At 41.9% G+C, this 16,740-nt stretch overlaps 1 protein-coding gene across 1 annotated transcript in view; it reads right to left on the bottom strand.

Annotated features, from left to right (window-relative positions):
* Positions 1-16,740, bottom strand: part of LOC127574008 (cytochrome P450 7A1-like) — a 39,145-nt gene that overhangs the window by 21,486 nt on the left and 919 nt on the right. Inside the window, 2 exon segments of the mRNA XM_052022600.1 lie at positions 1,231-1,448; positions 1,451-1,470. Of these exon segments, the coding sequence (XP_051878560.1) occupies positions 1,231-1,448; positions 1,451-1,470 (238 nt within the window).

Raw genomic sequence — 16,740 nt, 5'->3', positions numbered from 1 at the left:
TTGTTTTTATGTGAAAAACACCTCATCATGTGCTAATGCAGATTCTCATTGTTACTTGGCATTTATAAAATGTCTGTACTGGAACATCTTAAACAAATAAAGAATTAAAAGGGGATTTGGGAGAATGCAGTTTGAAGGAGTTACACAATTCTGTTACAAAACTAAACAAGGAACTTACTCAGCAATGCAATACCATTATTTACTACCCATTTCTCCAGCTGTGTTCACACTTACAAAAAACTTGTTATAGGTGAAATTATAGTTCTTTTTAAGACTATCTTCCAATATTAAGCTTTTGTAGAAATACTTCATTCTTTTGTTTACTTTTGTCATCTTTTAGAATTAATGAAATGATACGAAACTAAATGTTTTTTTTAAAGTTTTAGTCTACAAGATGATACGAAACTAAATGTGTTTTTTTAAAGTTTTAGTCTACAAGATGATTCAAAATCCACAGAAAAAGAGAAACTGTGGGATAAGGCTAAAACAGAAAAGTGAAAAGTGGGATATTTTCTGTGTCTGGACACGTGCCAACATCATGGTTGTGCAGAACAAAGGGAATTATTACATGAAATGCGAATGGATGATATTTGCAGAAATTCTACTTTGAGGTATAACCTGGAAATTGCAACAAACAGCACCAGACAAGTAAACAGTTGACTTTACAGACAACACTATCACAACTTCTACCCAAAGGATGAGGGTAATATAACTCCCAGTTATACTTTGTAAACTACCGTTTAAATAATGTAAAGTGCATTACTTTTAGCTTATGCCAAAGAAAATACCTATAACCGATAATGCAAGAGTCAAGTATTAAATTGACTCAAGTACAAATACTTAATTGTTGACCAGACCCTTTAAGCTAAACGGCAAGTACATTTTGTTTTGAAAATATTACTAAATATTGTGCGCTATTGCTAATTCTGATTAATCTGTTTTAAGAAATTTACAAATCTATTAAAAAAAACCTTTGCCTAAAACAGTAATATAAAAAATATTTTAAAAATTAATCAGTAACTTGGACATTTATATAAATATTTGATCATATTTTCACATATTAATTACAACTATTTTAACTATTGTAATTGCACATCATTTGCTGTTAATTGCTTCTTCATGAACATGATACTAGAGTTAAAACAGATAAAACAAATAAGGTTGTTGGCAAGCTCTTCACTTTACCTTGCATTAGTTAAAAATACCTCAGAATACGTATGAAAATCTTACCCTTCTTGAAATTGTTAATGCAATGTTCTGAAAGTCAAAATATTTTCCATGCCGAATTACAGAGTTGTACAAGAAGGGGTCAGTGATAAATGTGATGAAGTTCCCAGCTATCTTACATGTAAAAATCTCTCCATATTTCTTCTGGCGAGTTTTCAGAAACTTGAGAGGATTTGCATTAAACTCTAAAGCACATCCCAAGTACGGAATCCAGCCATTTCAACTGGAGGCTCACCTTCTTTTCTGTGAAAAGTAAAACAGTAAAATAAACAAGCAAATCAGTAATCCCTGCATATCTTCCAGCTGCAGTAGACAAGGTGGAGAAACTCTGAGGAATTCACCTATATAATAATCAAATTAGGAAGATGACAGTAAGTAATTAAATCTAAAAAAAGTCTGTTTTAATCTTATTACCAATTAAAATAAGGAACCGTTCATACCAGTCTTTGAATATATATTAATTGAACTAGCTAATGAAGTAAAAAGCAAATTCAGTCCAATCCAGAAAATGCATCTTTTCCCTATCAGTATTTTCAGAAATTTTCAGTGTGAACTTAGCTTCTGTTTGTTTAAAAGTTAACCTAAGCTAAATATAAAAGTTCATTTTAAAAGTTTAGCATGATAATTTCAACATAGTTATCAGTAACGTATCATAGAATACTATTTGATGTTTTAACAGGATAGATTTTATCAACTCACACATGCATCACAGAGCTTTGTGCACTATGATTGCCCATTTATCAAAACAGGAAAGTATTTGAAAAAACAGTAAAACAAGCCAGAAAAGTGCTGGAAATGTCCTACGTGCCAGGCAAACATCTGCTGAAAGCAAAACAGAGTCACATTTCAGGTCTGTGACCTTCTGACAGTACTGGGAAACCCAAATGCAGAGATGGATCATCAAAGGGAATACTTGTGATATGGTGGACACCCAATAGAGATGGAGGACACAGCTGGTATTGACTGAGAGACAATGGTGAAGTCTGTTAATGACAACTAACCTGACCTTGAGAAAGTGTAAATAGATTGGTGGGGGGGGGGGGGGGGGGGGGGAAGGGGAAAAACTAACGGAGATACAGTGACCATAAAACGTTGCTGAGACTACAGGAGAATTTTGGGAAAACTCAGTAAATGGAAATCAATAACTGAAGATGCTGGCACATCTGAACTAAACCAGAACAATGCCCAGAAAACACTCAGGAGGTCAGGGCAGGGAGAAAACAGAGCTAACAACCTCACAGGTTGAGAACTCACCAACCAATGAACATCAAATCAAAATTGCCAAGCCCTGCCCCTTCTTTGTAGGTGCAACTTGACTGACAGACTTCCCCAGCATTCCCTGCTCTTACACTAGAATTAACTAGTTCTGACACAAACTGGAAAGGTTTGATATCTGAAATTGTTGAATTCAATATGAACCCCACAGTTGTTAGCATTACTAGTCAGAAGACAAGATGTTTCTCAAGCTTTGTTGGAACCAATGAGATGTACCCTTCCTTCTCTCCACCCCTCCCCTTTCTCGCAATGTATATCTTGTGGAGAAATTGTTTTCTAAAATTTTCCCAGTTCAAGTGAAAGGTCATTGACCTGAAACATTGGCTCTGTTTGTTCTTTCTGTCGACGTTGCTTGGCCTATAGAATATTTCCAGCATTTTCTGGTTTTATTTCTGCTTTGCCATTTACTGCAAGTCACTGATTTACAGTTTTTTGATTTTCCAAAGTACATTCTTGTTTTTCTTAATATGCAGAACAGTCAGCGAGCTCTTATCAACCACAAATTGAAATTATACACTGAAATTGGGAAGCTGCCCAACTCCTCCAGCAGCTTTTTGAAAATGTTATCTCAGCATTTAAATGCTGAACTTGAGAAAGCAGCAGCCATCCAAGACATGTGGGCTCTTGACCACAAGGTTAGTCATATAATCAACTATGGCGATTAAAATCCAGTTTTGTTGTCGGGGTCCAACTTACACTGTAGATGATTTATTTAAAATAACCACAAAAGATTGCAGAAGCTCAATTTGAATTCATATGTAATTTGCACTCAAAACTCTTTAACTATAACCTTCCTTCCATCCTAAGATTTAAAAGTAGGGATGTTTGCAGATGATTGCACAATGTTTCATTCCATTCACAACATCTAAACGATCAAACTTCTGCAGCCTGCCACATCTTGTTGAGAATGCCAGTGAAGAATTAAACAGCTAACGTGAAGAGCAGGTTCCATTCACAAAAACTATGTTCGGCTAGAAGTGCCTTGTGGATGATCTATCTAGGCTTCTTCCTGAAATCCCATATCAGAGAACCTCTGTCAATTCAATTCACTCCAGGTGAGACCAAGAAACAGCTGATAGCATTGATACAGCAAATATGGGACCAAACAACATTCCAGCTGTAGTCCTGAAGACCTGTGCTCCAGAACTTGGCTATTCTTCTAGCCAAGCAGTTCCAGTGCAGTTGCAATACTGGCGATCTTTCCAACAAGGTGCAAAATTGTCCACTCACAAGATGCAGAATAAATCCAATCCATCTACTTATCAACCAAATCAATTCTATTTTCAATCATCAGCAAAGTGAAGAAAGCAAACTTGACAAAGCTTTCAAACCGTCACTTACTTCGCCAATGCTCAGTTTGGTTTTCACCAGGACCACTTGGCTCCTGGTCTAAACATGGACCAAAGAACTGAACTCGTTGACGCAAGACTAGAGTAATGGCCCTTGGCATCAAGGCAGCATTTAGCTAAACGTGGTACCAGAGTAAAACCAAATGAACATCATTGGGGAAAAACACCATTGGTAGGAGTTTGTATCTCACACAGAGAAAGGCAGTGTGGTTGATGGAAGGCAGGCATGGTAGTGTAGCAGTTAGCCTAACACTATTACAGCGCCAGTGACCTGGGTTCAATTCCAGCCACTGTCTGTAAGGAGTTTGTATGTTCTCCCTGTGTCTGCATGGGTTTCCTCCCACATTCCAAAGACGTACGGGTTAGGAAGTTGTGGGCATGCTACGTTGGCGCCAGAATCATGGCGACACTTGCAGGCTGCCCCAGAACACTCTACGCAAAAGAAGCATTTCACTGTGGGTTTCGATGTATGTGTGACTAATAAAGATATCTCATCTTAATTATATCAGCCCCCGAACATCAGTGCAGGAATTCCTCGGGGCCCAAACCATCTTCAGCTGTTTCATCAATGACAATCCTTCCATCACAAGGTCAGCAATGGGCATGCTTGCTGCCGACAGCACAATGTTCAATTCCATTCACAACTCCCAGCAATATGAAGCAGCCCATACGTGCAGCAGCAAGTCTTTAGACAGCATTCAGGCATTCGCTGATAAGCTATATAACTGTCTGGCAATGACCATCTCCATCAAGAGAGAATCTAGCCACTTACCCTTGACGTTCAATAGCATTACCCTCAATGTTCCCTTTATGAACTCTGCATCTGGTTGGCTGCAGTGCAGCGCTGCAACAACACACAGAAACTTGACACCATCCGGGACAAAACAGCCTGCTTGACTGGCACTCCAGCAACCACTCCACATGTTCATTCTCTCCACAGTAGCTGCAGTGTGTGCCACCTACACAATGCACTGCAGTCACTCACCCAAGCTATTCTGACAGTACCTCCCAACCTGCAATCTATATCACCAAGAAGGCCAAGGGGCAGCAACTGCATGGGATCATCACCACCTGCAAGATTCCCTCCAAGATGCACACTATCCTGACTTCCAAGCATATCTCCAGCTCTTCATCACCTCTGGGTTTAACTCCTGGGATGCCCTCCGTCAATAACACTATCCCAGCACCTTACGCCCGAAGTACTGCAGTGCTTCAAGAAGGTGGCTCACCACTACCTTCCCATGACAATCAGGGATGGGAGATAAAGGCCCAGAACCGAAAATGATATTAGGTGAATTGTGCAGAAATACTAACTGACCCTCAAGTTGTTACCTCCCCCAGTAATCATAAGTTTGAAGCCACATTTGAAAAAAGATTCCCAAAACTTAGTTGAGGCATTTCCCATGTATTTCCCACGTGCTACAGGAGGGATTATGACTTTTCCCATTTAAATTCCTCCAAGTGCTTCTTTGTGCTTCCCAGTTGCCCCTCCCCCGCCTCTCTCCACACCCGTCAAACAATCCTGAATGTCTGGAATCCCCCATTCCCTTCTCACAAAATTCTGTAAACTGGCACAAACAGACGAGAGAATCGGCCAACGAAAGCTCTATCGGGAACACGGGTGGGGCGGAATCCATAATGGCTTTCAAAGGGGAAGTATACAAGGAATTATAAAAAGAAAAAAAAGAGGAAAAAGTCATGAGAATCAGGCAGTGCGAGCAGAATTTTTTTCAGAATACATTTGTTAAATCTACAAATAAAAATTCTGCGGATTACAAATCTACTTCATTTTAATGCAACCTAGACAGTTTTGAACCGCTGTAAAGATCGCTTCAAGGTTCCAGAAACAATTAACAAATGTCTGCACTTGCCTTCTCCTTAACAGCAGGAACCATACGAGTGACAGCGCGGCCACGATGCTGGTAATCAAGACACTGAGAACTGCATTGTTGGGTAACTTGTCAGGAACCACGGGTGGTGGTGACAGCTGCAGAGATTGTTGCCCTTCTCTCTTGATTTTTCTAGTCCGCCGTATTTCGTTGCTTCACTGCATTTAAGTTCCAAGACAAATAAGCAGCCCTAGCGATCGAAAAAGGGTAAAGTCCTTTCGGGGGGTAGGTAATAAACTAAAAGTCCACGCGCCGAAACTCAAACTTTGCATGGCAAGTTGCGCAGGAAGAAAAACATTCTCCTCCGCAGCGGTTTTTTGCAGCTGAATGATTTAAGATCATTAGAAGCAATTAGGCGGGGAAAGGAGGATGCAGATAAGCACTCTGTCAATTCACCTTTTGGGTGAATTTACCATCTCCAGACTTTCAAACAAAAGGTGAATCTGCATTTATCTGCAGCCTTTGATGGATTTTATATTAAAATTATTCTCGAGATTTTTTTACTGCTATAGATTATTTTTAATATGGGAATTAAGATAATCTGTTTTTTTTAATAAGAAACAAGGGACTACAGATGCTGGAACCCAGATAAAAACACGATGCTGCTGGAGGAACTCAAGCAGGCGGTCACCGTTCCGGATCAGGACCCTTCTTCAAGACTGAAGCTAGGAAAAAGGGAAGCCCAATATATAGGAGGGAAAAGCAGAGCCGTGATAGGTGGACAAAAGAGGGGAGGCGGGTGGGCACAAGGTGGTGATAGGTAGATGCAGGTAAGAGATAGTGATAGGCAGGTGTGAGGGAGGAGGGGAGAGCAGATCCACCAGGGGATGGGTCAAAAATAAGGAGGGAGAAAAAGGGGGGGAGGGGTAGAAAAAAGAGAGAGGCTAGGAAAGGGAAGAAAAGAAGAGGAGTGGTTGGGGTCGGTGTGGGGATTACTTGAAGTGGGAGAATTCAATGTTCATTCTGTTAGGCTGCAAGGTTCCAAGACGGAACATGAGGTGCTGTTCCTCCAGTTTGCGCTTGGACTTCTCCTGGCAATGGAGGAGGCCGAGGATTCACATTTTTTGTGATAAAGTGGGAAGGGGAGTTGAAGTGACTGGCAACAGGGAGATGCAGATCGCAGTTTACGGACAGAGTGCAGGAGTTCTGCGAAAAACGGTCACCTAGTCTGTGTTTGGTCCCGCCAATGTAGAGGAGGCCACACTTGGAGCACCGAATGCAGTAGATGATATTAAGAGAGGTGCAGGTGAACCTCTCTCACCTGAAAGGACTGTTTGGGTCCCTGGGTGGACATGATGGAGGCGTTATTAGTGAGGTTGGTCTGAATTACCCATACACTGCACAATTAAGGGTGAATTCGGATCTTTGCACGTAAACAACGCATATATCATTCTATTTCTTGAATAATTCCAGGGTTTTGTCTCCATTCCTCTACCTGGGCAGTACATTACAAGTATTGGTTACCCTCTGCAGGGAAGAACTTTCTCAAATTAGTCCTAATGCATCTTTTACCATAGTAAACAGTTTGTTCTCTTGTCATACATTTTAAATGCGACTTAAAGTAATTCGAATCCACTTGCAATCTATTGTGCAGGTAAACCCTTTCAAATTTTCTCCTGATATTTAATACCATTGGTTTTGCTCCAAATCAGAGAAAAAATTATTTTGCCTGTAGTTATCCAACATCCTTTTTAAAAATGGGCATCACCTTAGCAGTCAAGGTTATAAGGACAATAGGGTAGTTTAACCATGACGGCTCACCATTTTGTTTTAACTGCTTGGGTTTACAATTTCTGCAGTGTGAGCATAATCAATTCGATTTTCCAGATATTGCCAGGCAGAGTTTCACAAATTGAGCTTGTGGGCATCCACTGGGATTGCAGCAGTGGAAATTTTAGCATCTTTATTTGAACAATTTTTGTATTCAATCAGATTTTGATTAAATTACCATCTCTTCAGAAACTGCTGCCAATGCAATTAAACATGTCCTTGCAGCACAATCTCCTTCATTATGACAAATCTGTCTGTGGTAGTCATGGGAATGTGTATCAGAGATTGGTGTTATCCTATAAACCTGCCCATGGTGAGTTCATTACTATGCTGTTTCTCTCCCCTAAAGTCTACAAAATCAGATTTACATGTGACTTCATGCCACATTAACACTACTTACACAGTTCCACCAGAGTTCCTGCAAACTATCTGTCAGACCAGAGGTTTAAATTGGAGGTGCACAAACATTCGTACACAAAGGAACATTTTCAGTGAACAGTGGTTTGAAGAAAGCTCCCCACATAGATCTGCCAATGTCTGTGCGAACACTTCTGCTTTTCTGAAGTCTGTTGCTATTACCTATCAGTCAAGCGGAACATTTGGATGTCTAAAGGACGTTGTCAAACTGACCAAAGAACCAATCACGTTAAAGAAATCTGTAGTACAACAATGTCAAGAAGCAAAGAGAGCAATTTTGATTTTTTTTTAATATATAAAAGAGGTGAATACCTTTGAAAAGAGGTTGAGTCTCTGTGCCTGAGCTTGAGTTTCACCTTGCAAGAGTCTAAATGAGGCACATTTGCAAATTGTTACCAGTTGATTGGCTTATTAACAGTAGCAAATAAAGGTAAGGCAAGTATAAGCAAAGTGGCCATTGTTAGAGTGGGGGAGCTGAGGCTTTGGTTCAAGAGGTGAAGGTAAGTTCCTTTCTTTCTTTGATTTGGTGTTCCCTTTAGTGCCAGGACAGAGTAGGGAGGATAGCTCCAAGGTCAGTGATGTGTTCAGCTTGTGAGATGTGGGAGTTCTGGGAGACATTCAGTCTCCCTGATAACTACATCTATACAAGGTGCATTCAGCTACAGCTCCTTACAGACTGTATCAGGGAACTGTAGCTGGATAACCTTTGGCTCCTATGGAAAATGAGAAGTACATAGATAAGAGCTACAAGGAGGTGGTCACTCTGAAGCTGCAGGAGGCAGGTAGCTGAGTGGCTGTCAGGAGAAGGCCTGAAAATAGGTAGGTAGTGCAGAGTACCCCTGTGGCTGTTACCCTCAATAATAAGTATACTGCTTTGGATACTACTTGAGGGGGATGCCCTACCAGAGGAAAGTGGCACTGAGCCAGGTTGTGTGGTGCAGAAGGGAGGGGGTGGGAAGGAAGAAGAAGGTGGTAGTGATAGGGGATTCTGTGGATGTGACAGAGACTCCTGGATGGTATGTTGCCTCCCTGGTGTCAGAGTCAGGGATGTCTCTGATTGGGCCCACAGCATGCTGAAGGGGGAGGGTGAACAGCCAGAGGTTGTGATACATATTGGTACCAATGACGTAGGTAGGAAAGGAGATGAGGTCATGAAGAGGGAATATGGGGAGGTTAGTAGGAAGCTGAAAAGTGGGACCTCCAATGTAGTAATCTCTGGACTGCTGCCTGTGCCACATGCCAGTGAGGGCAAGAATAGGATGATATGGCAGATGAATGTGTGGCTGAGAAATTGGGGCAGGGTTTCAGACTTATTGATCATTAGGATCCCTTCTGGGGAAGGTACAACCTGTACAAAAGGGATGGGTTACACTTGCACTAGAGGGGGACCAATCTTATTGTGGGGAGGTTTGCTAGAACTTTTGGGAGAGTTTAAACTAGTTTGGCAGGGGGATGGGAATCAGTGATAGGTCAAGTGGTTGTGCATTTAAAGTACAAGTAGATGCAGAGTGTAGAAAGACTGAGGAAGGATATAGGCAGTTGAAAGGACAAAATTGCAGTCAGTTGGATGGGCTAAAGTGTGTCTACTTTAATGCAAGAAGTATCAAGAACAAGGCTGATGAACTTGGAGCATAGGTAAGTATGTAGAACTATGACATGGTGGCCATTACACAGACTTGGCTGTCACAAGGGCAGGAATGGCTGCTGGATATTCTGGGGTTTAGATGATTCAAAGGGGACAGGGATGGTGGTAAAAGATGTGGGTGAATGGCTTTGGTAATTAGGGACAGTGTCACAGCTGTAGAAAGAGGATGTCCTAGAGGAATCGTCCACTGAGTCAGTGTGGGTGGAAGTAAAAAAAACAGGAATGGAGCGATCACTTTATTGGGAGTATGCTACAGACCTCCCAATAGCAGTAGAGATGCTGCGGAGCAGATTTTGAAAAGGTGCACAAAAAAAAATAACAGGGTTGTTGTCATGGGTGACTTCAACTTCCCTAATTGATTGGCACCTCCTTAGTGTAAAGGGATAGATGGACAAAGTTTGTTAGGTGTGTCCAGGAAGGATTCCTGACAGTATGTGGACAGGCTGACTAGAGAGGCCATTCTGGACATGGTACTAGGTAATGAGCCTGATCAGGTTTCAGATCTCTGGGAGAGCATTTTTGGAGATAGTGACCATAACTCCAAAACCTTTACCATAACCTTGGAGAGGGATAGGAGCAGACAATATGGGAAAGTATTTAACTGGGGGAGGGGGAGTTATGATGCTATTAGGCAGGAACTTGGGAGTGTAAATTGGGAACAGATGTTCTTGGGGAAGTGCACAGCAGAAATGTGGAGGTTGTTTAGGGAGTACCTGCATGGGGCTCTGGATAGGTTTGTTCCATTGAGGCAGGATAAGGATGGTAGAGTGAAGGAACTGTGGTTGACAAGATATAGAATATTTTGCCAAGAAGAAGAAAAGCTTGCCTAAGGTTTAGAAAGCACAGATCAGACAGGGCTCTGGAGAGTTACAAGGTAGCCAGGAAGGAGCTTAGGAATGGACTTAGGAGAGCTAGAAGGAGGCATAAGAAGTCCTTGGCAAGTAGGATCAAGGAAAACCCCAAGGCATTCTACATGTGTGAAGAATAAGAGGATGACTAGAGTGAGGGTAGGACTGATCAGGGATAAAAGAGGAAACAGGTGCCTGGAGTCAGAAGAGGAGGGGAGGGTCCTTAATGAATACTTCTCTTCAGTATTCACCAGAGAGAGACCTTGACGTTTGTGAGGATGGTGTACTACAGGCTGACATGCTAGTGTATGTTGACGTGAGGAAAGAATGTGCTGGAACTTTTGGAAAAACATTAGGATAGCTAAGTCACCAGGGCCAGATGGGACATATCCAAGGTTATTACAGGGAGCGAGGGAAAGGATTGCTGCCCCTTTTGCATTGATCTTTGTGTCCTCACAAGCCACAGGAGTAGTGCCAGATGATTGGAGGGCAGCAAATGTTCTTACTATTTTTAAGAAAGGGAGTAGGGATAACCCTGGGAATTGTAGACCAGTGAGTCTTCAGTGGTGGGCAAATTACTGGAGAAGATTCTTAGAGACAGGACTTATGAGCATTTGGAGAAGCATAGGCTGGTTAGGGACAGTCAGCATAGCTTGAGGGGCAGGTCGTGCCTCACAAGCCTGATTGAATTCTTTGAGGATGTGACAAAGCACATTGATGAAGGTAGAGCAGTGGATGTAGTGTACATGGATTTTAGCAAGGTGTTTGATAAGATTCCTCATTTAAGGGCTTATTCAGAAAGTCAGGAGGCATGGGACCCAGGGAAACTTGGCTGTGTGGATTAAGAATTGGCTTGCCCAAGGAAGACGGGGTGATGGTAGATGGAGTGTATTCTGCCTGGAGGTCGGTGACCAGTGGTGTTCCACAGGGATCTGTTCTGGGACCCCTGCTATTTGTGATTTTTTTTTAAGTGACTTGGATGAGGATATGGAAGGGTGGGTTAGTAAGGTTCGTGGTGTTGTGGATAGAGTAGAAGGTTGCTGTAGATTACAACAGGATATTGATAGAATGCAGACTGGGGCTGAGAAGTGGCGGATGGAATTCAACCCAGAAAAGTGTGAAGTGATACATTTTGGGAGATCGAATTTGAAGGCAGAATACAAGGTTAATGGCAGGACTCTTAGCAGTGGAGGAACAGAGGGATCTTGGGTTCCGCATCCATAGATCCCTCAAGGTTGCCACGCAGTCGATAGGGTTGTTGAGAAGTTGTATGGAGTGTTGGCCTTCATAAGTCGGGGTATTGAGTTCAAGAGCCGCGAGGTTGCAGCTCTATAGAACTCTGGTTAGACCACAGTTGGAGTATTATGTTCGGTTCTGGTCGCCTCATTATAGGAAGGATGTGGAAGCTTTAGAGAGGGTGCAGAAGAGATTTACCAGTATGTTGCCTGGATTGGAAAGCATGTCTTATGAGGATAGGTTGAGTGAGCTGGGGCTTTTCTCTTTGGAGAAGAGGAGGATGAAAGGTGACTTGATAGAGGTGTACAAGATAAGAGGCATAGATTGAGTGGACAGCTAGAGACTTTTCCCCAGGGCAACAATGGCTAACATGAGGGGGCATAATTTTAAAGTGATTGGAGGAAGGTACAAGGAGGATGTTGGGTAAGTTTTTGTTTTAGTGGTGGGGGTGTGGAATGCACTGCCAGCAGAGGTTGTGGGGGCAGATACATCAGGGACACTTAAGAGACTCTTAGATAACCCCCTATTTCTCTATCATTCATGTGTCTATGTGGGATAGAAGGGTTAGATCTTGGAGCAGGACAAAATGTTGGCACAATATTGTGGGCTGACGGGCCTGTACTGTGCTGCAGTGTTCTATGTTCTATGGAACACAGTAAAAGAATTGAACATACACCCAACTAGGATATAAAAAAAGCTTTCATAGAATAATTAAATCCATATTATACTGCAATATTAAAAGAATGACAATACATTTACATTCTTAGCTTAAAAAAACTAATTATTTGCTAACCTGTACTTCTGGCTAAGAACACCATTTTAAAAACTCAGACCTCATTTTACATTTTCAGGATAATAGTTTGTAAATAGCAAGTTAATTCAACCAGTCTGTAAACAGGGCTACATTGACTTGTAGAAACTTTGAAAAAACCTGCATTAAATACACTTGTGAAGTCTAAATTTGTTGTCAGTTTCACATATAATAACTGACGGTGCCAATAGTTTAATTATCATTTCCACAAAATCCAACTCCATGTCCTTCAATACTTAAGACATGATTTATACCTACAAATCAGAATTTAAAACCTGGAATCACTTCTGAATATTTGGGTGTCAAAACTCGAAGTTACAAAACAAAAGCCCTTACATTTTAAATAGGAGAGAATCATTTTATAGGTAGAACTAAATCATCCCACAATAAATGGATTTGATAAACTTATCTCTCAACATTTGGTCATGAATGTTGGTGGATGATGAAAAAACTAATGGAAGGAGGAGGCTGCTTAAACATCATTTTCTCTCTTCTCCCCCCCCCCCCCCCCCCCCATAGTCAATGATGGGAAGCACAGCAAACCAGTAATGAAGTTGCATTATCAGCCAAAATATTAAGTGGATGATCTACCTCAGTCACCTTGCAGTTCCTATTATTGGACTCTTAGTGAATTCATTTTATACCATACATCATCAAGAAATGGCTAAGTGCACTGGATACAGCAAAGGCCATGAGTCTTGTCAACATAGTACTCTAGAATTTGCTATCTCAAGAGCCTATTGACAATTTTTGGTTGCAGTTTGGATTAAAACATCAAACAGTACAGTACTGAACAGGCCATTCAGCCCATGATGTTGTACCAATTTTGATGCTAATCTATACTAAATATCCTCCTGTGTATCATCCATATCCCTCCATCCCCTTTATATTCATGTGTCTATCTAAAAAGCCTCTTAAACTCTACCAAACTTCCTGCTTCCACTACTACCCCTGGTTATCCAGTCCTGGCACCAACCACACTTTTTTTTAAAAAAAAAACTTGCCCTTCACATTGCCTTTAAACTTCCACCCTCTAACCCTAAAAGCATATCCTCTGGTATTTGACATTTCTACCCTGGGGAAAAGATTCTGACTGTCTACTCTATTCTCATAATTTTAAGAACATCTATCAGGTCTCCCCTCAGCCTCTGACACTCCAGGGAGAAGAACACAAGTTTGTCCAACCTTATAGCTCATACCCTTTAATCCAGTTGGCATCCTGGTAAACCTCTTTGGCACCTATTCCATACTCTCCACATCCTTCCTATAATGGGGTGACCAGAACTGTACACAATACTCCAAGTGCAGTCTGACTAAAGTTTTATACAGCTGCAGCATAACTTCCTTACTCTTATACAAAACACCCCTACCAATGAAGGCAAACACACCATCCACCTTCTTTACCACCTTATTTACTTTCATAGCCACTTTTGGTGAGCTATGGACTTGGACCCTAAGATCCCTCTACCTCAATGCTATTAAGGGGCCTACCATTAACTGTATACTTTCTCCTTTCATTGGACCTCCCAAAGGGCAACACCTCACACTTGTCCAGATTAAACTCCATCTGCCACTTCTCTGCCCATGTCTGTAACTGAGATCTTGCTGTATTCTTTCATAGTACTTTACACTGTCCACAACTCCTCCAATCTTGGTGTCATCTGCAAACTTGCTAACCCACCCATCTACATTTTCATCCAAGTCATTGATGTACTGTATTTCACAAACAAGTGATCCCAGCACTGATCCTTGTGGAACAGCACTGGTCATGGACCTCCAGCCAGAATAACAGCCTTCCACCCCTACTCTCTATCTTCTATGGGCAAGCTAGTTCCAAATTCAAACTTGCAATTCACCCTGGATCCCATGCATCTTTATCTTCTGAATCAACCTACCATGAGGGATCAATGCCTTACTAAAGTCTATGTAGATAACGACCACTGCCTTACCTTCATCGAGCACCTTTGTCACCTCCTCCAAAAAAAAACTCAAGTTTGTAAGTCATGACCAACACTACACAAAGCCATGCTGACTGTCCCTGAACAGCTTTTCCAAACTTGCATAAATCCTATCCCTAAGTATCCTCTCCAATAACTTCTGTACTATTGATGTGAAGCTCCAAAATATCAAACTATCATCCAAGCACAGATGGAGTTCAGAGAAAACCAATGTAGCATCTATAAAATGAAGTATTGCATTCCTTTTCTACTCACAAATATTACATGCATGACTATGTCTAATGATCAGATCCAACAATCATAATTTGATCTTAGATGAATGGCAACGTCTAGATTCGTGGGTAAAGCTCATAAGAGAACAAAATGTGATTTACATACAGATCAATATAGCCTTATAAGCAGAAGGATTTATTAATAATTGGACCCCATTCAAAGTCACAATCGAATGTATTGTCTAATGCACAAGTACATGTATGCAATGAAAAATTTACTTGCAGCAGCATCACAGGCACATAGCATTAGATACACAACATTCACAAGAAAAACATCAATTAAACAAATTATACACAATTTTTACAAGAAAGAATTGGAACAAAAAAAATTCATTGTGGTGCAACATGGTCATAGTGTTGCTATACTGAGGTAGTGATTAGGGTTGTGCAGGTTAGTTCAATGGTTGAAGGGAAGTAGCTGTTCTTGAAACTGGTGGTGTGGGACTTCAGGCTTCTATACCTCTTGCCTGAAGGTAGCTGCGAGAAATAGCATGGCCCGGAAGGTGGGAATCTTTGATAGATATTGCCTTCTTGAGGCAGCACCTGGTGTAGATACTATTGATGGAGGGTAGAGGTGTGCCTATGATGTAGTGAGCTGAGTCCACTACTCTGCAGCTTCTTACATTCCAGCACATTTGAATTGCCATACCAGACCACGATACATCCAGTCAGGATACTTTCAACAGTACCCCTGTAGAAGTTTGTTGGAATGTTCAGTGACAAGCTCCTTAACCTAAGAAAGTAAACATGCTGGTGAGCCTTCTTTGTAATTGCATCTATGTGCTGGGCCCAGGACAGGTTACCCAATATGTTAACACCCATGAATTTAAGAGGGTTAACTGCCAACCCTCTCCACAGTTGAACCACCAATGTTGACCAATGCATGTTTGCCCTCCTTCCCCTTCCTGAAATCAACAATCAGTTCTTTAGTTTTGCTGATGTTGAGAGAGAGGTTGTTGTTGCAGCACCACTCAAGCAGGTGTCCTATTTCGCTCCAGTAAGCTGACTCATCACCACTTGTGATTTGTCCAACAACAATAGTGTTGTCAGCGAATTTGTATATGGCATTGAAGCTGTGCTTAGCCACACAGTCATGTGTGTATGGGGAGGGGAGCAGAGCAGATGACTAAGCATGCAGTTGTGAGGTGCGTCTATGTTGATGGTCAGTGAGGAGGACATGTTGTTTCCAATCCTCACTGACTGAGGTCTGCCGATAAGGAAGTCGAGGATCCAGTTGCAGAGGGAGGTACAGAGGCCCAGTTCTTGAAGCTTAATGATAAGTTTGGATGGGATGATTCTGTTGAACACCGAGCTGTAGTCAGTGAACAGCAGCCCGACAGATGTGTTCCGATTGTCCAGAGCAGAGTGAAGAGCCAGAGAAATCACATCTGCTGTTGACCTGTTGCAGCAGTGGGCAAATTGAAGGGGATCCACATCATCTCTGAAGCAGGAGTTGATTTGCGCCAAAATCAACCTCCTGAAGCACTTCATTGTGGTTGATGCAAGCACTACCGGACTGTAGTCATTGAGGCAGGTCACCACGTTCTTCTTGGACAGTGGTACAATGGATGCCTTTTTGAAGCAGATGGCAACCACATAAGCGAGAGGTTGAATGTCGGTTTAAAAACTCCAGCCAGTTGGTCCTCATGGATCTTTCATACTCAGCCAGTTATGCCTTCTGGACTAGATGCCTTTCATGGATTCACCCTCTCGTAGGATGCCCAGACATCAGCCTCAATGACTGAGATGACAGGGTCATCCAGAGATGTGAGTGCTCGTATGGGTGTGTCATAGTTCTCCCTATCAAAGTGTGCATAAAAGCCATTGAGCTCATCCAGGGTCATTGCCACTTCTGTTAATCGATCTCACCTTGAAGAAACTAATACTGTGCCAGTCCTGCCACAGCTGTCAAGCATCCATCCGTGATTCTAGTTTAGTCCAAAGTTGCCTCTTTGTGCTCACAACGGCCTTTTGGAGGTCATACCTGAACTTTTATGACTCTGGATTGCTAGCCCTAAATACCACAGATCTAGCCCTCAGCAG

Source organism: Pristis pectinata, chromosome 9, assembly GCF_009764475.1.
Source record: "Pristis pectinata isolate sPriPec2 chromosome 9, sPriPec2.1.pri, whole genome shotgun sequence".
Classification (NCBI taxonomy): domain Eukaryota; kingdom Metazoa; phylum Chordata; class Chondrichthyes; order Rhinopristiformes; family Pristidae; genus Pristis; species Pristis pectinata.
The sequence above is the reverse complement of the archived record's forward strand: the minus strand, read 5'-3'. Positions and strand labels throughout refer to the sequence as shown.